Consider the following 22,493-nt stretch of genomic DNA (forward strand, 5'->3'; position numbering starts at 1 on the left):
ATGGAATTCCAGTTGAGCTGTTTCAAATCCTGAAAGATGATGCTGTGAAAGTGCTGCACTCAATATGCCACAAATTTGGAAAAGTCAGCAGTGGCCACAGGACTGGAAAAGGTCAGTTTTCATTCCAATCCCAAAGAAAGGCAATGCCAGAGAATGCTCAAATTCTACCACACAATTGCACTCATCTCACATGCTTATACAGTAATGCTCAAAGTTCTCCAAGCCAGGCTTCAACAGTACATGAACCATGACTTTCCATATGTTCAATCTGGATTTAGAAGAGACAGAGGAACCAGAAATCAAATGCCAACATCTGTTGGGTCATCAAAAAAGCAATAGAGTTCCAGAAAAACATCTGCTTCTGCTTTATTGACTATGCCAAAGCCTTTGACTGTGTGGATCACAGCGAACTGTGGAAAATTCTGAAAGAAATGGGAATACCAGACCACCTGACCTGCCTCCTGAGAAATCTGTATGCTGGTCAAGAAGCAGCAGTTAGAACTGGACATGGAACAACAGACTGGTTCCAAATGGGGAAAGGAGTATGCCAAGGCTGTATATTGTCACCCTGCTTTATTTAACTTATATGCAGAGTACATCATGAGAAATGCTGGGCTGGATGAAGCACAAGCTGGAATCAAGATTGCCAGGACAAATATCAATAAACTGAGGTATGCAGATGATACCACCCCTATGGCAGAAAGCAAAGAAGAACTAAAGAGCCCCCTGATGAAAGTGAAAGAGAGTGAAAAAGTTGGCTTAAAACTCAACATTCAGAAAGCTGAGATCATGGCATCTGGTCCTATCACTTCATGGCAAATAGATGGGGAAACAATGGAAACAGTGAGAGACTTTATTTTCTTGGACTCCAAAGTCACTGCAGATGGTGACTGCAGCCATGAAATTAAAAGACAGTTGCTCCCTGGAAGAAAAGATATGACCAACCTAGACAGCATATTAAAAAGCAGAGACATTACTTTGCTGGCAAATGTCCGTCTAGTCAAGGCTATGGTTTTTCCAGTAGTCATGTATGGATGTGAGAGTTGGACTATAAGGAAAGCTGAGAGCCAAAGAATTGATGTTTTTGAAGTATGGTGTTGGAGAAGACTCCTGAGAGTCCCTTGGACTGCAAAGAAATCCAAGCAGTCTATCCTAAAGGAAATCAGTCCTGAATATTCATTGGAAGAACTGATGCTGAAGCTGAAACTCCATACTTTGGCCACCTGATGCAAAGAACTGACTCACTGGAAAAGGCCCTGATGCTGGGAAAGATTGAAGGCAGGAAGAGAAGAGGACGACAGAGGATGAGATGGTTGGATGGCATCATAGACTCAATGGACATGAGTTTGAGTAAGTTCCAGGATTGGTGATGGGCAGGGAAGCCTGGCATACTGCAGTCCATGGGTTCGCAAAGAGTCAGATGCAAGTGAGCCACTGAACTGAACTGATTTCTAAAATGATACCACCTAAACTTGGAGTTTCCTCTGTGTTAACGTTTTAAATTTAAAAGTTCATTTCCTTTAATTGATATAAGGGTATTATGTTTACCTGTTTCTTGTTGAGTGAGGTTTAGTAATTTTATTTTGCAAAAGTTGTCCATTTTATCTGCACTGATTAATTTCAACTTATTCATAATATTACCTTCTTTATGGTTCATTTTATGTGACTTTATAGAGATTTTTATGCGAAGAGTTGACTCATTGGAAAAGACTTTGATGCTGGGAGGGATTGGGGGCAGGAGGAGAAGGGAACGACAGAGGATTAGATGGCTGGATGGCATCACTGACTCGATGGACGTGAGTCTGAGTGAACTCCGGGAGTTGGTGATGGACAGGGAGGCCTGGTGTGCTGCGATTCATGGGGTCGCAAAGAGTTGGACACGACTGAGCAACTGAACTGAAATGAACTGAACTGAGAGCTTTTTTCAATTTGTGTCTTTCTTTTTTCATATATGTATAGCTGAAAATTTATCAATTTTATTGATCTTCCAAAAGAACCAGGCTTTTGTTTCATTGTTAAATCTTCTTGGTATTTTCAATTTTTTCTTTAAATGAATTCCGGTCTGTATTTTTTCCATTTCTCTATTTTGAGTTTATCATGCTTCTTTTTAAAAAATATTCTACATTCTTAAGTAGAAGTTTAGATTATTTAAGACTTTGTTGCTATTGTTCAGTTGCTAAGTTATGTCCAACTCTGCAACCCCATCAACTGCAGCACACCTGATTTCCCTGTCCTTCGCTATCTCCCGAAGTTTGCTCAAACTCATGTCCATTGAGTCGGTGATGCCATGAGTAGGCTCTTCAAATCAGGTGGCCAAAGTATTGGAGCTTCAGCATTAGTCCTTGCAATGAATATTCAGGGTTAATTTCCTTTAAGATTGACTGGTTGGATCACCTTACTGTCCAAGGGACTCTTAAGAGTCTTTTCCAACACCATAGGTCAAAAGCATCAATTTTTTGGTGCTCAGTCTTCTTCATGGTCCAACTCTCACATCCATACATGACCACTGGAAAAACCATAGCTTTGATTATATGGACCTTTGTCCGCAAAGTAATGTCTATGCTTTTGAATTTGCTGTCTAGGTTTGTCATGGCTTTTTTTTCCAAGGAGCAAACATCTTTTAATTTCATGGGTGCAGTCACTGTCCATAGTGATTTTGGAGCCCAAGAAAATAAAATCTGCCACTGTTTTCTTCCCCCACCACCATCTGTTTGCCATGAAGTGATGGGACCAGATGCCATGATCTTAGTTTTTTGAATGTTGAGTTTTAAGCCAACTTTTTCACTCTACTCTTTCACTTTGATCAAGAGGCTCTTTAGTTCCTCTTGGCCTTTTGCCATTAGGGTGGTGTCATCTGCATACCTGAGGTTATTGATATTTGTCCCAGCAATCTTGACTCCAGCTTGTGATTCATCCAGCCCAGCATTTCACATGATGTATTCTGCATATAATATAAATAAGCAGGGTGACAATATACAGCCTTGACATACTCCTTTCTGAATTTTGAACCAGTTCACTGTTCCATGTCTGGTCCTGACTGTTGCTTCTTGACCTGCATACAGTACCCACTATATAGCTGACATGCTGCTGTCTCTAGGATTCTGAGAAAATGTTTAATTATATTATCTCGGGTTAGAGGGTCTTCTGCACAAAATTAATGTGAATATCATTATATTATTTTAAATCTCTAAAAGTTTTTTGCTTCTATTTATAATTATAGAGAAATGAATAAAATGAGCGAAATGTTTAATCTTTATTTCTGTCGTAAAATTAGTGGCTTTGAAGGAAAGATTTGTGAGCAAAGGAGATAATTATTTTTCATGCAGTGAAACACTACACAACAACTTAAAACTACGCTTTAAAAGAGTATTTAATATAGTAAAACGTGATTTTGTACAAAAAGCAGGATGTAAAACTGTATAAAGAATACTATAAATATTATCAGATCTATATAGGTAGATGTGGTATAGGAAAGAACCAGAAGAAAATATTGATGACAGTTATATCTCAGTGGGACCCTGGTGATTTATTTTCTTTTTAATATTAAATAGCTAACAGGAAACATTTTGTTATTATATGAATGATGAGTATCATTAAAATATCAAGTAAAGAGTTTAAATAATTTTTTAAACCTTCACAAAGGAAAAAAAAATTACAAGGTTTACATCTGGATTAGTACGATGTATTTATAATGATCCCTTTAATGTTTGAAAATAAACTACTGTAGGCAGGTGAATTTGAATGATGAACATGTATTAAGCAGCATTTAGTAGAGATGAAACTTTGATACATCAAAGTATGGCACCTAGACTGGGAGCATCAACATCCCCATGGAAACTTGTTATAAATGCATGTTTGTGGGCCCCACCCCAGACCTAATGAATCAAAAACTCTGGAAGTGGGGCTCATCAATGAATGTTTTAATAAGCCCTCCAGGTAATTTAGATGCATGCTTAAGTTTGAAAAATGCTGCTTTGATTTCTGAGTACTGATCTAGATCAGTTTCTTAATTTTATCCTAGAAAACTTCCAGCTCACATTTCTTTTCTCCCTTTTTGTCTTATTTCTTCCTGCTCTTCTATCTCTATCTCTCGGCCTTTCTCTAGACCTAGTTGTATTTTTTGTTGTATGTTTTGTTTGTTCATATCTTTACCTTGTTTCCCCAAAATATTTGAGGCAGCTTACAGAGATGCATATTAGTACAATATACTAACAATGACACTCATTTAGTGCTCTTTATTTTGGGGGCACTGTTCCAAGTACTTACATCAGTTCAGTTCAGTCGCTCAGTCGTGTCCGACTCTGCAACCCCATGAATCACAGCACGCCAGGCCTCCCTGTCCATCACCAACTCCCAGAGTTCACTCAGACTCACGTCCATCGAGTCAGTGATGCCATCCAGCCATCTCATCCTCGGTCGTCCCCTTCTCCTCCTGCCCCCAATCCCTCCCAGCATCAGAGTCTTTTCCAATGGCTCAACTCTTAGCATGAGGTGGTGAAACTACTGGAGTTTCAGCTTCAGCATCCTTCCTTCCAAAGAAATCCTAGGGCTGATCTCCTTCAGAATGGACTGGTTGGATCTCCTTGCAGTCCAAGGGACTCTCAAGAGTCTTCTCCAACACCACAGTTCAAAAGCATCAATTCTTCGGCACTCAGCCTTCTTCACAGTCCAACTCTCACATCCATACATGACCACAGGAAAAACCATAGCCTTGACTAGACGGACCTTAGTCGGCAAAGTAATGTCTCTGCTTTTGAATATGCTATCTAGGTTGCTCATAACTTTTCTTCCAAGGAGTAGCTGTCTTTTAATTTCATGGCTGCAGTCACCATCTGCAGTGATCCTGGAGCCCTAAAACATAAAGTCTGACACTGTTTCCACTGTTTCCCCATCTATTTCCCATGAAGTGATGGGACCAGATGCCGTGATCTTCGTTTTCTGAATGTTGAGCTTTAAGCCAACTTTTCTATTCTCCTCTTTCACTTTCATCAAGAGGCTTTTTAGTTCCTCTTCACTTTCTGCCATAAGGGTGGTGTCATCTGCATATCTGAGGTTATTGATATTTCTCCCGGCAATCTTGATTCCAACTTGTGCTTCTTCCAGTCCAGCATTTGTCATGATGTACTCTGCATAGAAGTTAAATAAGCAGGGTGACAATATACAGCCTTGACGTACTCCTTTTCCTATTTGGAACCAGTCTGTTGTTCCATGTCCTGTTCTAACTATTGCTTCCTGACCTGCATACAGATTTCTCAAGGGGCAGGTCAGGTGGTCTGGTATTCCCATCTCTCTCAGAATTTTCCACAGTTTATTGTGATCCACACAGTCAAAGGCTTTGGCATAGTCAATAAAGCAGAAATAGATGTTTTTCTGGAACACTCTTGCTTTTTCCATGATCCAGCAGATGTTCGCAATTTGATCTCTGGTTCCTCTGCCTTTTCTAAAACCAGCTTGAACATCAGGAAGTTCACGGTTCACATATTGTTGAAGCCTGGCTTGGAGAATTTTGAGCATTACTTTACTAGCATGTGAGATGAGTGCAATTGTGCAGTAGTTTGAGCATTCTTTTGCATTGCCTTTCTTTGGAATTGGAATGAAAACTGACCTTTTCTAGTCCTGTGGCCACTGCTAAGTTTTCCAAATTTGCTGGCATATTGAGTGCAGCACTTTCACAGCATCATCTTTCAGGATTTGAAACAGCTCAACTGGAATGCTGTCACCTCCACTAGCTTTGTTCATAGTGATGCTTTCTAAGGCCCACTTGACTTCACATTCCAGGATGTCTGGCTCTAGATGAGTGATCACACCATCGTGATTATCCAGGTCATGAAGATCTTTTTTGTAGAGTTCTTCTGCGTATTCTTGCCACCACTTCTTAGTATCTTCTGCTTCTGTTAGGTCCATACCAATTCTGTCCTTAATCTTATTTAATTTAATTTTTAATAACAACCCTATAAGGCAGTTGTTGTTATTATTATTATGCCCATTTTACAGACAAAGAATCTAAAGCATAAAGACTAAATACTTGCCCAAGGGCATACAACTATTAAGTGGCAGAATCCAAGCAATCTTTTTCTAAAGTCTGAGCCTTCAACAAGTTGACAGTGCTGCTTCTTAAAAACAAGATTAGTGAAGATTCAAGGATGAATGCCAAGTAAAGGAGCAAGGATGAATGCATAATCTGTTCTGCAGAATTTTGCAGAGTTGTTAAGCTTGGCCTGTAGATTTGCCTCTAGATCCCAAACAGTGTGAAAAAGAATGAGCTGCAAGATTTACAGTCACCAAAATGTGGAACTGAACTGATTTTCTTTTAGGAAGGTCACTGAAAGAAATCTCATGTTGCTCTCCATTTGCATGGTGATTTTCATTTCATTCATTCACTCTATATTTGTTTATACAGTAACTACCTTTTGAGCACCTTCTATTTGTTAGGCTCTTCCCTTTTTGCTCGTAGATGGAAGGAATAAAACAACCCATGCCTTAGAGATACCCAGAGCATGTGGTTCAAGAACAATGGTGTATCTTACTTGTGTTTTCTCCCATTTTATCCCTGAATGTGCAGTAGAAAATAATGACAGGCACGAATGAACTTGGAACAGGTTCTGTGAGATGAGACCTGAGGGAGGGTTAGAAAACAGTAGAAAGAAACAACCATTTGAACTGATAGTGCCTGGTCACAGAAACATCATTATTTCCAAACTACATCTTTCTGTGTAATATGTAACCTGAGGCTGCCCCTGGACAAACTGGACACTGTACTTTAGAAAATTCCATGATTCTTTAGAGACCATGTGGCTGCAGGGATGAAGGGTAGGAGGGTGGTAGGAGGAAACAAAGCCGGCTGGTTTCACCAAAAGTCTGAAATCTATGTGCGTGTGCATACATATCTGTGCATATATGTGTCCCATTGGTAAGAGAGTGCTCCTGGCTGCCTGGTCAAAGGTCACTCTTGCTGCTTCTGAAAATACTCCCTAGAAGTTATAAATGCAGTTTGCATAGTGGTGATAACAGGGAACAGAAAATAATTATTGAGCCACCTTGTGTTTCATTTTTAATTTGCAGTTATGAGTCTTATAGTCATCTTTTCTGGACTGCTTTTGATTAGAAAGAAAAAGAGCACATTCACTTGGAAGTCTTGATGTAGCACCTGAATTATTTAATAGATTCTAACATATTTAGCAAGGGTTTGAAAGCTTTGTTACGGAATAAGCATAAAGGTCTTGGACATTTCACCCAGAGACTAGTGCTTCTCTGGCAGTAACAAAACTAACTCTTCCCCAAAGGGTTTTGCATGGAACTTTTAAAGAAGCTGTCACAGCCTGAGGTTCCTAAGCCGAAGCTGCTTCCCTTACTTTTCTTTATCGTCTTTCTCTCTTGCAGTCCCAGCAGAAGTGCATTGTCATCTTTGCGCTGGTGTGCTGCTTTGCCATTCTCGTTGCACTGATATTTTCAGCTGTGGATATCATGGGAGAGGATGAAGATGGACTGTCAGAAAAAAATTGTCAAAATAAATGTCGGTAAGAGGTAACAAACAGAAATTTAAAAATTCTCTTTTAGGGAGTGGGTGAGAAAATCAGAGGGGGTCTTGGACAGTGAGAGAAAAATATCATAAACACACATGAGCACCTAACTGCCTATTGGGTTAAGCTGAGGCATGAGTCGCTGTCCACTGGTGATTCTATGTTTATTTAGACTAAGGGAATAAAAATGAGTCATACTTTAATTCACTTTACAGTTTGGGCATATTCTGTACAGAAGTGTGGTTGACAAAATGAAATTTTGCAACAACCTGCATTTCTGGAGACCTCTGTGTATGAGGTTTTGATTTGTTCTATAATAAGCTCAGCAGTAATGAAAGCCTCAACAGACTGAGGACGCCGTGCTAGCGGTTGTTGATCAGAAGTTAAACACAACATCTCAGGGAAAATTCCAACTTAAAATTAGGGATCAAATAAATAAGCGTATCTATGAGAAGACATGCGCCTCCTCAGTCTGTCCCAGTTTAGCACAAAGTATTTTTTCATCCAGAAATTACAACAGCTTTAGTGTTACATATCGGTATTGTTTTTCTTCAGGTACACGAAATAACATTTCCCTGGGGTCACTTCTGACTGCAGAGCCATCACAGCATGGTTTTATCCTCATAAATCTCCTCATCCAACTCCTCCCTAGGTGCTACTTTGTTTTTTGAGGTTGGTAGGAGGGTGTAAAAAAGTACCAAGAAGGGGCAGGGAAACAAGAGGTTTATTTTTATGTTTGTGGGCTGCAGAGTCGAAGTGAGGCCATAAAATTACATGGTAATTATGAATTAGTGCTTATAATAAATTTTGAATATTATTTTTTCCCTTTGAAAAGCATTAGTCAAAGTGCCCCTCTTTTCTAGCTTAAAATCAGCCACAGCCTAGTAATGTATATGCAAGTTTTTATGCTAGATATTTTGCCTTGAGGGTTGAATGTCTGACAGGAAAAAAACATCTGGATAAGACAGTAGAAATTTGGGTTGTTTTTTTTTTTAACCCATGATACATTATAGTTTAATTACCAGGCAACAGTACTGTATAGAGCAAAGGGTACAAGAGAGAAATCAGTATACAGTTTAGATTATTCCTTCATGCTAGATAGATGTTCCTAAATATGTCTACTTCCCAGACTGAATTTGAGAGGAAAATTATATTGGGGTTATCAGGAAAGCAATTGAAAAACAATATATCATCATTATCTTCCTCCTGAAAACTCTGTCTACGTCACTACCTTGTGCTGATCCTGTTTCATGACACATATAAGCATACTGTGGGCAGGGGGCCAATGACTCATACTTATTCACTGGGGTGGCTCACCCCTCTCTCTCACCTCACCTGTAATGAAGACTGCTGAGTACTTTAAATGGCCAACTCCAGAATCTAGAAGGCAACTTTGTAAAGGTCAAACTGTAATGACTTCCTTAAGACAAAATACCCAGGACCTTTTAACAAACGTTATGAGGTATGTGTTTTTTTACAACAAAAAAGGGGAAACCTTCAAATTATGCCTATTTTCACTTGGAGAAATCTATTATAAAATTTAATCTAATTTTAATTTTCAACTCATACAACTGGAATTTGACCTGGTTATTTTTTCCATCTTAATCAATAACTAAATCCTGATGACTCAGCATTGCTTCTCCGTTCATCTAGAATGTAATCTATTTACCAACCAGTTTCCTGCTTTCTTTTCCTTGGGTAGTTGCAATTATCACCTTGATCTCTAGGTTGCATGTGCTAAGTTGCTTCATTCATGTCCAATTCTTTACTACCCTATGGAGTATAGCCCACCAGGCTCCTCTGTCCATGGGATTCTCCAGGCAAGAATACTGGAGTGGGTTGCCATTTCCTCTTCTAGGGGATTTTCCCAACCCAGGTGTCGAATCCAAGCCTCTTATATCTCCTGCATTGGCAGGCAGGTTCTTTACCACTGGTGGCACCTGGGAAGCCCTGCAACTCTTTTCCAGAACTTGCAGCCCCTCCCGATCTTCCTTTCTTCCACAATCGCTTCTCCTGTGTCTTGCATTTCTTTCCTCCTGCATTCTCAGCCTTATCACTTTTGTATATCTGCCTAGGTTATATCTGGCTTCCTCCTGTCCTCATCCTGAGAAGCTTCTGCTTTTTCTCCTCTCTTCAGAGCACAGGGTGGAGGCAAGGCAACTGCAATTTCCTAAACCCCAATCCAATCCCAGTCTCCAGTGGGACAGTCCATTTCCCCACCATCAGTCATTCTCATTTTAATTTGATGAACTTTTCTTATGTCAGTCACTATCTCCTTATCACTATAGGCAACATTACCTTCCAACTTCCAAGACTCCCTCCTTTTGTACCTGGCTAATAGACCTTCTGGGCTGGGACGGTGGCTCAGCAGTAAAGAATCTGCCTGCAATGCAGGAGATGTGGGTTTGATCCCTGAAACAGGAAGATCCCCTGAAGAATCAAATGGCAACCCACTCCAGTATTCTTGCCTGGGAAATCCCATGGACAGAAGAGCCTGTCCGGCTACAGTCCATGGGGTCGCAAAATAGTCGGACATGACCCAGTGACTAAACAACAGTACCAATCTCCAGTCTCATCTCTCACCAGTGCCATCATCGTTAGTAACTGTAAAGTTTATTTCCAGTACCCTAGCTTTACTGTATTTAACCACTTCAAGTCAATAAATTTAGTATCCACTTTGCCTTGGCACCTGCCAGCAAACTACTCGACCTCCCAAGTAGCCTAATGTACTGAAAGACCATGGACTTTGAAATTTGGAACATTTGGATTCAAATTTACATCCTACTACTTACCGACTATGTAAACTTGGGCAAGATATGTAGTTTATGTTATTCACCTTTTTGCATAGCAACAAAGGACTGCACAAGGAGTCGCAACATAGTTCATGAGACAGTCATGGTGATTGTGGTCAGAAGTGCAGTGGGAAAGTCAGAGGAGGCTTAGGGGAGTGGCCTGGCAGAGTAGAAAGAGGAAACCTGGCTTTGGATGCCACTCCACTCCTGATGGGTTATGAAAACTGTTTTAGTTTTATTTCCCTTAAAATGGTAGATTAAACAAAATCTCTCTCACAAGGTTTTATGAAGCTTCAGTAAATTGTATAAATCTACAACCAAGCCACAGGAAACTCATAACAAGCAATATGTAAATTTCAGCCCCCTCCCTGTCCCTTCCTAAGCGTACAGAATCCCCCTTCTCTATTCGCAACTAGCTTCCTATTCCCCTGCGCCTTCACACTCATCCTGAATCTACTGTTCGTCTTGATTTTAGTAGTCTTTGATTCTGTGGAGGTAAACAAAGAGAATGAACATATGAGAATGAGTGAAGTAAACATGAGAACCGAGCTATTGATTCAGAGCTTGCTGTGGCAAGGCAGTTCACCTCGGTCACTTGTGTTTCAGCACAGACTCAGAGGCAGGCAGCGGAGGGGGAAAGCTTCATAGTGGTGTGCCCTGTGGGCCTGGGAGAGCTGGAGGCAGGCTAGCTAGAAGCAGGCATCCTGCGTGATGGGTTAGGGGTACATATTTGTTTTCTCTGGTTGGTTCTAAATTGGAAGTAGGGACAAAAATTAGGGAAGATGGCAGTTATTAATTAAGTTATGGCTATCTTGATTTCAGAAGTTATTGTTTAGTTTCCTGGATTATTATTAGAGATAGCAATCCTCTTTCCTGCAGAAAGAGCAATCCTCTTTCCTACTTAGAGCAGGCTGACTTCCTGGGCTGGTTATTGTAGATAAGAAGTTGGTTTCCTAGGCAGGTTGCTGCAGGTTATGAGGTCAGAGTTCTACCATATATATCTATATATCTATATCTATATCTATATATATATATATATATATATATATACACACACACACACACATACATATATATATATAAATATATATGTGGACTGGCCATTACTGATTTGCATATTCAATCTCCCATTTCCCTAAACCTCCTCCTATACTACCAGCCCCTTCTTGTTTCATTTTGTTTTTATCCATTTCTTAGACCGTGACCAGTGTGTCTTGGATACTTACTGTAGCATCCTGTACTCTTACTTGCCTCCTTGGATCTTGTGCCTCAACCATGCTGCTAGTTCTTAAACTGGTTGACTCCTAGTCCCACCCATCCTATTCTCAGGGCATCCTCAGCCATTGCTCACCCCCGCCAGCAGCTTGCAGAGAGAGTGAGTTCCTTGTTCTTCAGTCCTAGGTTCCTCCAGGCAGGGATGCCCCGGGTAAAAGAAGTAACATTGTTTGGAGATGCACCCACGGAGTCCGCTGGTGCTGATGTAGACTAGGAGGGAAAACTTCCAATCTGCAGAAGCCCTAGCATACCAGTCTCAACTTAGCCCTTCTCTACAAAGTTCTAGCCCTCCTCTCATGACCTTTTCCGGTCATTAACCTTTCCAGCCTCAAGGTGATGCTGAGGAAGTCACATGATGCTCAGCTTCCAGTTACCTTTTACTCACTCACATAGTTTTCTTTTTATGTTCTTCTCCTTATATGGGCTTCCCTGATAGCTCAGATGGTAAAGAATCTGCCTGCAGTGTGGGAGACCAGGGTTCAGTTCCTGGTCAGGAAGATCACTGGAGAATGGAATGGCAACCCACTCCAGTATTCTTGCCTGGAGAATCCCATGGACAGAGGAGCCTGGCAGGCTATAGTCCGTGGAGTTGCAAAGAGTTGGACACGACTGAACAACTAATGCTTTCACTTGCAAAGTTTTCTTTTTATGTTCTTCTCCTTATGGTGTCATTATCCTAAAGAGTGCTGCCTGCTCAGTGCAACCTTTGCTGAGATCTCATTACCTTTGTAATTAAGCTCCCTCTGTGTTTGTAGCTTCCTCACTCCTGAAAGTTGAAAGAATACAAGACATCCTACAGTCTGTCAGCAGCGTCTCACTGTTTTGACAGCCCCTTTCCAAGATCTCTTCACCCAGTGTACTCTTTTCTATATATATTACTTAATTCATTTTATCTCTACTAGCTAGCCTAGATACCCTTCTGTCCTCTGAAAGATTCCCACTCTAAGGCATTCTGCCCACTCAACATGTCTTTCTTTGTTGAGTCTTTTATATGTCTCCTTAAAACATGTATCTCCCAATAAATAATATCCAGTTTGTGATTTATTATTTCCTGACTTATTTTATTTCTCTTCTTCTTTTTATTAGTTAGCTTCTATAATACTGTTCTAATAGTAGAATAATGATACCCTCGATTATAGTTTTCCATATGAGTCAATCAAATAACTGCTCTAAACACATCTTCCAAAGTGTATTTCAACCAACCTCAGTTTTCATGCCCAGAAACAAGGTTTTTTGACCTGGGTAAATGACATTGACCTATTTCTCTGTCTCTTTGTACTAAATTTATGTGTATTTTCCATCATTTTCCTGTGTGTTTTTAATTGCTGATTTAGTCCCTAGTAATATAAACCTCCACGTCACTTGATCACCTGAGAGGGTGAAAGGCAGATTTTCTAGTTTTACCAAGAAACTATATTTCAGTAGGCTCTGGGGCATTACTGAGAGTCAAGAATGACTTAAACGGCCAGTTGAGATTGTATGCATCCTGTGTTTGGGCTAATTTGTGGTTCACTAGTGGCCCTAATTATTGTTTTACACCATTCCTGCAAGATGTAACTGTGCACTATGATGTTTCCCACATGTCACATCCCCAGGGACCAGAGATGCTGGAACTTAGCTCCCACTGCTGCTCACATGCAGAACACCTGCTCACCTGTGGAACTCACCCATTCGGATGAGAGACCTCCACTTTTCATTTTGCAGTTACATCTATCTCTCCTGGACGAATCCTACATCAGTTGTTTTGGATTGTTACTGCCCCATTAGAAACATCATTAGACACTTACTAGAAGATGGACTTTTCTTTACCATACCTCGTGGATAAATGCATACAGAATCACTTTTCACCTTGCTCCTTTTCCGTCTCAAGCCCAATTCCCATAAACTATAGTAATGTAAACTCTCAATAAACAAGCTAAATAAACATAAATTTCTAGGTGTGCTATCGTTGACTTCTAAACATATTGATGGATGTTTGCCATCATTTCGTCAACCCCTGCTCCTGGGCTTCCTCACACTTGCCTCTCATCCTTGTGAATCAGTCCTGGGTCTGAGTGACTACTAGCCTGGTTGGGCTCACTTACAAATCTGTATATCCATTTTAGCTTATGCCCATTTGGTCTGAAACATAAAGGGAATGGACCAACTCAGTCTCTCTTTATCTCTCTCCATATATATATATATATAAAATCCCCACTATTCCTGAACCCAGTAATTTGCTTTTACCATAAAGTGAATGGACTTGGGTCTGTAGAAAATGGGACCCATGTAATATTTTAGGCTGGGTAATTAACGTATAAGTTACTATGTGTGTGTTCAGTTGCTCAGTAATGTCCAACTCTTTGCAACCAAATGGACTGTAGCCCACAAGGCTCATCTGTCCATGGGATTTTCCTTGGCACAACCCACTGGAGTGGGTTGCTACTTTCTACTCCAGGAGATCTTCCTGACCAAAGGATCAAACCTGCATCTCCTGCATTGCAGGTGGATTCTTTACCACTGAGCCACCAGGGGAGTAGGGTAAGTTATAATAGTTGTTCTCTAATAAAGGGTGGCCTAGACTACCAAGGTTTGGCTAAAAAAAGTATGGTAAGGGCAGACTCACTTTAATAGGGCACCTCCACCACCAACACACACACACTTTATATAGATTGTATAAATTTTACAATTTCTCTGTTAGAAAGCTGGCTTCCCTATTTTATGTTTTTCATACCTCTGTTTTCTGAATTTCTTTCTCTGATCCATTATTTACTTACTTTAAAATAATATACTATATTCATGAAAGTGCAGAAATGTTACTTGCTCAGTCGTGTCTGACTTTTTGCAACCCCATGGACTATATAGCCTGCCAGGCTTCTCTGTCCATGAGATTCTCCAGGCAGGAACACCAGAGTGGGTTACCATTTCCTTCTCCAAGGGAATTTTCGCAGCCCAAGGGTTGAACCTGGGTCTCCTGCATTGCAGGCAGATTCTTTACCATCTGAGTCACTGAGGTATCTATATATTAATAACCCACTTGCATCTCCAAAATAGGATATATATACTTTGGATCATCAATATATAACATTTCTAGAAGATAGTATTGAGAGACCTCTTTGTGCATTGACAATCACTTCCTGGTAGTTTGTACTTTCTCTTTGTATCATGACCTTAGAGCTATTTTAACAGATACAACTTGCTCCAATAGACTATAATCATTGTTTTCCCTTTTAATGCCCTTTTTATTCTTGGCTAGTAGGAGCTGTCTTTTGTACATTTGGACATTATTCTAGATTTCTCTGAGAGCAGCCTTACCTCCTGGAAGCTGCAAGCTGTTCCAGCCCCATTTTGAATTTTCTGATTCTGAGACGTGGTGTTTGTCTCCTGTCTAATGAGCCCTGGTTCCTTTCGTGGAGCATTCTATTAAATATCAAAACTTTAAGTTCTAAGAGTGTCATTAAATTATCCCCCAAGGATATTAGTGATGAGGATACAAGGACACCAGAGAAGAGGTTTTTAAAATTGCTTTTGTGACTGAGCAGCATTCCTTCATCCTTTTTCCTTTCCTTCCTTTCATATTATGGAAATAAGAACATGGACTATAGGGGCCAAATTCCCTGTGTTTGAATTTAGCTGTACCACTTAGGAGAATTGCAATTTGGGGCAAATGTCTCAATTTTATTATCACACTTTTTTTCATCTCTATAATGAAGACAATTATGATGTCCTATTTGAAAAGTTTCTGTAAAGACTAAGTATGTTAATGTAAGTACCTTTCAAACAATAACATTTGTCATATGATAAATGCACAGTAAGTGTTGACTGTTCCTTTTATTAAGGGACATAAGTTCATTATAAATATTTTGCAGTCCCCTTTTACATTCCATTTAACTTTGCTCCAAAATAAGAGTTTTTACATCCATTTTTTTAATCCTATTCTTAAGCTACAAATTTTTCCTCTATTTAGATTAACTTTGATCTACCATGGTTTATATTGACAAACCCAACCATGTTTTTAAATTAGTGTTGCTCCCAAATTTAGAAGACTCAGTTTTTGGCTTCATATTTGACATCTGCATGCTTTTGTCTAAAGAGAAAGAGAAACATTAATCTACACCCCCCACCCCCAAGAAACAGGAAAGAATAGAAAAGCCTAGAGCACCTGGTACTACAAATAGATTTCTAATGTACTAAACAACACTGACTCGATGGACATGAGTCTGAGTGAACTCCAGGAGTCGGTGATGGACAGGGAGGCCTGGCGTGCTGTGATTCATGGGGTCGCAAAGAGTCAGACACGACTGAGCAACTGAACTGAACTGAAACAATCATGACGAAAGGTGGACTAAGGCAAAAACTGGCTCTAGAGCTTTTGTTCCACATTTTCTCCTAGTTTCTCCATTTTAGCTCACCATGAACCTGTTTCCCTTATAAATTTCTTAATGTAATTTTCCTTTTATAATGCCATTATCAAAAGTGAGCCATTTTATCTATTTCTTTTTTAATTGAAGTATAGCAGTGCTTAGAGGTAAAGGAACACGCCTGCAATGCAGGAGACTCGGGTTCGATCTCTGGGTTAGGAAGATCTCCTGGAGATGGAACTGGCAAGCCACTCTAGTATTCTTGCCTAGGAAACCCACGGGCAGAGGAGCCTGGAGGGCTACAGCCCACAGGGTCGCAAGGAGTCAGACATGACTTAGCAACTAAACAACAACATAGTTGATTTACAAAGCTGATTTAAAATACTATATTCATTCTGAGTGTGTGATGATTCAATGATTGAGTATATGATGATCCAATTCAATATTATTGAATCAAAAAAAGGATTCAATAGTTTTATAGATTATATTCCATTTAAAGTTATTATAAAGTCTTGTCTATATTCCCCATGTTATATAATAATATATTCTTATAACTTATTTATTTCTAACTTATTGTACCTCTTAATGCCTTAACTCTATCTTACCCCTCCCCATTTTCCTTTCTTTACCAGTAACCACAAGTTTGGTCTCTGTATTTGTGAGTCTGTTTCTGCCATCCATCATCCATATTGTTGCAAATGGCAAAACCCCATTCTTTGGTATGCCTAATATTCCATTATACACACACACACACACACACACACACACACATTACATTTAGTGGCTAAGTCATGTCCAACTCTTGTTGACATTATGGCCTGTAGCCTGTCAGGCTCTTCTGTTCCTGAAATTTTCCAGGCAAGAATACTGGAGTGGGTTGCCATTTCCTTCCATACATACATGTATCACATTTTTATCCATTCGTCTGTTGATAGTTTCTTAGATTGCTTCCATATCTTGACTATTTTAAATATGCTGCTATGAACGCTGGGGTACATGTATGTTTTGAATTACTGTGTTTTCTTTGGATATATACACAGGAGTAGAATGGCTGGATTAGATGGTAGTTCTGTTTTTAGATAAACCTCCATACCATTTCCCACAGTGGCTGCTTCGATTCACAGTTCCACCAACAGTGTACAAGGGTTCCCTTTTTTCCACATCCTCTCCAGCCTTTCTTGTTTGTAGATTTTTTTGGTAATGGCCATTCTGACAGGTGTGAGGTGTCTCGTTGAGGCTTTGATTTGCATTTCCCTAGTAACTGGTGATCTTGAGCATCTTTTCATGTGCCTGCTGGAGATTTGCATGTCATCTTTGGAAAAATAGTTATTCAGGACTTCTGCCCATTTTTTAAATTGAGTTGTTTATTTTTTTTTAATTTAGAGTTATATGAGTTGTTTATATAGTTCTGATATTAACCCCTTATCAGCCATATCACATTCAAATATTTTCTTCTGTTTAATAGGCTGTCTTTGTTGTTGTTTTGTTGATGCTTTTCCTTGCTGTACAAAAGGTTTTACATGTAATAAGGTCTCGTTCGTGTGTATTTGCTTTTGTTTCCTTTGCTTTAGGAAGCAGATCCAAAAAAATTATTACACTTATTTATGCCAAAGTGTGCTCTGCCTATGCTTTCTTCTAGGAGCTTTATGGTCTCTGGTCTTACATTTAGGTCTCCAGTATATTTTGAGTTTATTTTTGTGTACTGCATAAAAAATATTCTCATTTCATTCATTTAGAAGTAGCTTTCCACTTTTCCCAGCACCACCCACTGAAGAGACTTTTTTCCTCATTGTATATTCTTGCCTCCTTTGTCATAGATTGTTGTTGTTGTTCAGATGCTTAGTTCTGTCTGACTCTTTGCAACCTCATGGACTGCAGCACACCTTCACTGTTTCCCAGAGTTTGCTCAAATTCATGTCCATTCAATTGGTGATTCTGTCTAAGCATCTTCCTCTGCCACCCCCTTCTCCTGTTGCCTTCAATCTTTCCCAGCATCATGGTCTTTTCCAGTGAGTTAGCTCTTCCCATCAAGTGGTCAAAGTATGGGAGCTTCAGCTTCAGCATCAGTTCTTCCAGTGAATATTCCAGTTGATTTCCTTTAGAAATGACCGGTTTGATCTCCTTGCAGTCCAAGAGACTCTCAGAAGCCTTCTCCAATTCCATAATTCAAAAGCATCGATTCTTCCATGCTTAGCCTTCTTTATGGTCCACCTCTCACTTCTGTATGTGACTACTGGAAAAACCATAGCTTTGACTACAGGCCTTTACCAACAAAGTGATGTCTCTGCTCTTTTAAACACTGTCTAGTTTGTCGGAGCTTTTCTTCCAAGGAGCAAGTATCTTTTAATTTCATGGCTGCAGTCACCATCCACAGTGATTTTGGAGCCCAAGAAAATAAAGCCTGTCACTGCTTCCACTTTTTCCCCTTCTGTATGTCATGAAGTGATGGAACTGGATGCCATGATCTTAATTTTATTAACATTAACTTTCGAGCCAGCTTTTTCACTCTCCTCTTCTACCTTCATCAAGAAGCTGTTTAGTTCCTCTTCACTTTCTGCCATTAGAATGGTATCATCTGCATATCTGAGGTTATTGATGTTTATCCCTGACAATTTGATTCCAACTTGTGATTCATCCAGCCTGGCATTTCACATGATGAACTCTGCATATAAGTTAAATAAACAGGGTGACGACATACAGCCTTGTCGTACTCCTTTCCCAAGTTTGAACTAAGATCCCCTGGAGAAGGGAAAGGCTACCCACTCTAGTAATCTGGCCTGGAGAATTTCATGGATTACAGTCCATGGAGTCACAAAGAGTCAGACATGACTGAACAACTTTCACTTTCACTTTTCACTTTCCTTGTTCCTTGTCTGGCTGTGTTTCTTCTTGACTTTCATGTGGGTTTCTTAGGAAACAGGTAAGGCAGTCTGGTACTCTCCTCTCTTTAAGAATTTTCCACAGTTTGTTGTGATCTGCACAGTCAGATTTTAGTGTAGTCAATGAAGCAGAACTAGGTGTTTTTCTGGAATTCTCTTGCTTTCTCCATGATCCAGTAAATACTGGCAATTTGATCTCTGGTTCCTCTGCCTTTTCTAAACCAGCTTGTACATTTGAAAGTTCTCAGTTCACATACTGCTGAAGCCTAACTTGAAGGCTTTTGAGCATAATCTTGCTGGCATGTGAAATGAGCACAATTGTACAGTAGTTTGAACATTCTTTGGCATTACCCTGCTTTAGAATTGGAATGAAAACTAATCTTTTCCAGTCTTGTGGCCACTGCTGAGTTTTCCAAATTTGCTGACATATTCAGTGTAGCATTTTACAGCATCATCTTTTAGGATTTGAAATAGCTCAGCTGGAATGCCATCACCTCCACTGGTTTTGTTCATAGTAATGCTTCCTAAGACCCATTTGACTTCAGGATATCCAGCTCTAGATGAGTGACCACACCATCATAGTTATCCAGGCCATGAAGACCTTTCTTGTGTAGTTCTTTTATGTATTCCTGCCACCTCTTCTTATCTCTTCTGCTTCTGTCAGCTCCTTCCCACTATCATGTCCGTCCTTGCATGACATGTTCCCTTGATATCTCCAATTTTCTTGAATAGATGTCTAGTCTTTGCCATTCTATTTTTTTCCTCTATTTCTTACATCATTCACTTAAGAAGGCTTTCCTATCTCTCCATGCTGTTCTCTGGAATTCGGCATTAAGTTGGGTATATCCTTTATCCTTTGCCTTTCACTTCTCTTCTTTCCTCAACTATTTGTAAAGCCTCCTTAGATAACCCCTTTGCTGTCTTGCATTTATTTTTCTTTGGGATTGTTTTGGTCATTGCTTCCTGTACAATGTTATGAATCTCCATCCATAGATCTTCAGGGTCTCTGTCTGTCAGATTTAATATCTTGAATCTATTCATCACCTCCACTATATAACATTAAGGGATTTGATTTGATTTAGGTCATACCTGAATGTCATAGATTAATCAATCACAAATGTATGGGTTAATTTCTTGGCTTTCTATTCTGTTCCACTGATCTATGTACCTGTTTTTGGCCAATACCATACTGTTCTGACTACTATAGCTTTAGTCTGAAGTCTGGGAGCATTACACCTCCAGCTTTGTTCTCTGTTCTCAAGATTACTTGGACTATTCATGGCCTTTCTTGATTCCATGTAAATGTGAAGGTTATTTGTTCTTGTTCTGTGAAAAATACTGTGGTTATTTTGATAGGGATTGCGTTAAATCTGTAGATTGCTCTGGGCATTTTACCCATTTATTATTGGCTCCCTGTTTTCTTTCTCCAATTCTAAACTCCTTTCACTTTCCTACAGCCCCAGCCTTACCTCTCCTGAATCTCTGTTTAGAGATTACTTTGAGAAGTGGCATCTATGTGGTATAATTTGTTACTTCAGCTTTCTTGCCACCTTAGAATCCCCAAGTGTCTTTACTCATCCTTCCCTCCTCCCATTTTTATTCAAAAGAAGAGATTTTTCTTGCCCTTTCCAAAGATAACCATCTCTATGCCAATAATCCTGTGGAAATAAATTGAGAACAAGCGAATAAAAAAATTAAAGACTATTCAGAGGTTGCTATAGTAAGGGAGTCAGTCACCATCAGTTGCATTGGTAGAGGCTCAGAGTCAAGCAGAGAAGGGGGAAAATTTTATAGTGGAAAAAGGAAGCCTTCATGTGTGCACTTATTGGAAGCTGTTGGTCTCAGGATGCTGGAGGTACATTAGGTTAGGTTCTAACTTAATTAAAATGAGCCATCCTATGTGATAGAGTAAGGGAGCATATTTCTCTCTCTGGTTGTTTCTAAGTTGGAAGTGTGGACAAAAATTACAGACGATATCAGTTATTAATCAAATGAGAAAATTCTGGTGATTTTGGTTGCAAAAATTATTGTTTGGCTCTGTGGATTGTTACCAGAGATAGTAGTCTGACTTCCTACATGTCTGACCTATATGACCTGGCTTCCTAGGCTAGTTATTGTGGGTAAGATGTTGGTTTATTGGTTAAGTTGCTGCACATGTGGGTCTGAATTCTGTTTTTATATATAATCTGAGTTTTGTCCATTTGTGTATTCAATTTCATATAGCCTTTTCATTGCCCACTTACAAACACAGCCAATATTCAAGTCTTGTTCTTTCTCATTTCCTATTCTCTGCTTTGGCAGAGTCATTCCTGAGATTTCACCTCTACTTCTTATCAAGTAATTCCAAAATCCCTAGCTCAGGCTAATGATTCCTCTCTTGTCGTCTTCTCTCCTTGTGCACCAACTAAGACTATCTCTTTCGGCCCACATGATATTAACGTAGAGCACTTAGAACCCTGCTTGAGTTAGGTACTCACTATATGTTATTTTCTTTCTGTTTGGAGCCTCTACTTTGTGAGGGTATCACTTTCACTTTTCACTTTCATGCATTGGAGAAGGAAATGGCAACCCACTCCAGTATTCTTGCCTGGAGAATCCCAGGGATGGGGGAGTCTGGTGGGCTGCCGTCTATGTGGTCGCACAGAGTTGGACACAACTGATGCGACTTAGCAGCAGCAGCAGCAGGGACCTGGGAGAAGGAAATGGCAACCCACTCCAGTGTTCTTGCCTGGAGAGTCCTGGGGACGGGGGAGCCTGGTGGGCTGCTGTCTCAGGGGTCGCACAGAGTCAGACATGACTGAAGCGACTTAGCTGCTTAGCAGGGACCTGGGCCAACGTACTCCACCTGCATCTCACTTCTTTGCCCCCTTTCCACAAATTCAAGGCCATTTCATTTCTGGAATGGCAGATGTGGCCTTTACAGGTACTATAAACATTTCTATTTTTACATTGTCTCATCATCTAAGATCAAAACTCCCTGAGAACAAGGGTCCCTGTCTATTTCTCTCTCTTGGTGTCTTAGAGTGTCCACACATCAGGACTGAGCAGCTAATATTGTTTAATGGGCAATAATTTCCATGTAAAAACAATGTTGTTTTTAATACTGTTATAATACTGTTTAGTATTATTTAACAATATTCTGTTTGTTTAGATAATACGTATTATCTAGATAAGTTTCTTATCCCTCCATGGTGGAATTCATTTTGGGAAAATAATGGGATTATGAGAGGAGGAATTGAAGATTATAGATTATATACTTAAAGGTTCTCATATGGAAGTTGGTTAGAAACAGAAATCTGCTGAGAAATTGCTAATATGTAATAGAGTAATCTAACACATACTTTTTTATAACTATCACGGAATAAATAATATTTAATTTTGAGAATGGAAGATAAATGCTTAGTTTTAAATGAAAAGAGAGAGAAGTCTTCAAATATTTAAATATAGGTTTTTTTTATGCTTCTGTACTCTACTTTCATTTGGGGAAAAAAGTGAAAGTGATAGTTGTTCAGTGGTGTCCGACTCTTTGTGACCCCATGGAATGTAGCCCACCAAGCTCCTCTGTCCATGGAATTCTCCAGGCAAGAATACTGGAGTGGATAGCCATTCCCTCTCCAGGGGATCTTCCTGGCCCCAAGCCCTGTTTTCATTTGAAATGTCACTCATTAACATTTTAATTTCACCACC

The 22,493-nt window shown here is 39.7% G+C and overlaps 1 protein-coding gene across 1 annotated transcript in view; it reads left to right on the forward strand.

The window, feature by feature from the left end:
- PLD5 (phospholipase D family member 5) overlaps positions 1 to 22,493 on the forward strand; it is a 390,092-nt gene that overhangs the window by 165,162 nt on the left and 202,437 nt on the right. The window contains exon 2 of the mRNA XM_068986433.1: positions 7,381 to 7,517. Within this exon, the coding sequence (XP_068842534.1) occupies positions 7,381 to 7,517 (137 nt within the window). The remainder of the gene's footprint in view (positions 1 to 7,380; positions 7,518 to 22,493) is intronic.

This window comes from Capricornis sumatraensis, chromosome 14 (assembly GCF_032405125.1).
Source record: "Capricornis sumatraensis isolate serow.1 chromosome 14, serow.2, whole genome shotgun sequence".
Classification (NCBI taxonomy): Eukaryota; Metazoa; Chordata; class Mammalia; order Artiodactyla; family Bovidae; genus Capricornis; species Capricornis sumatraensis.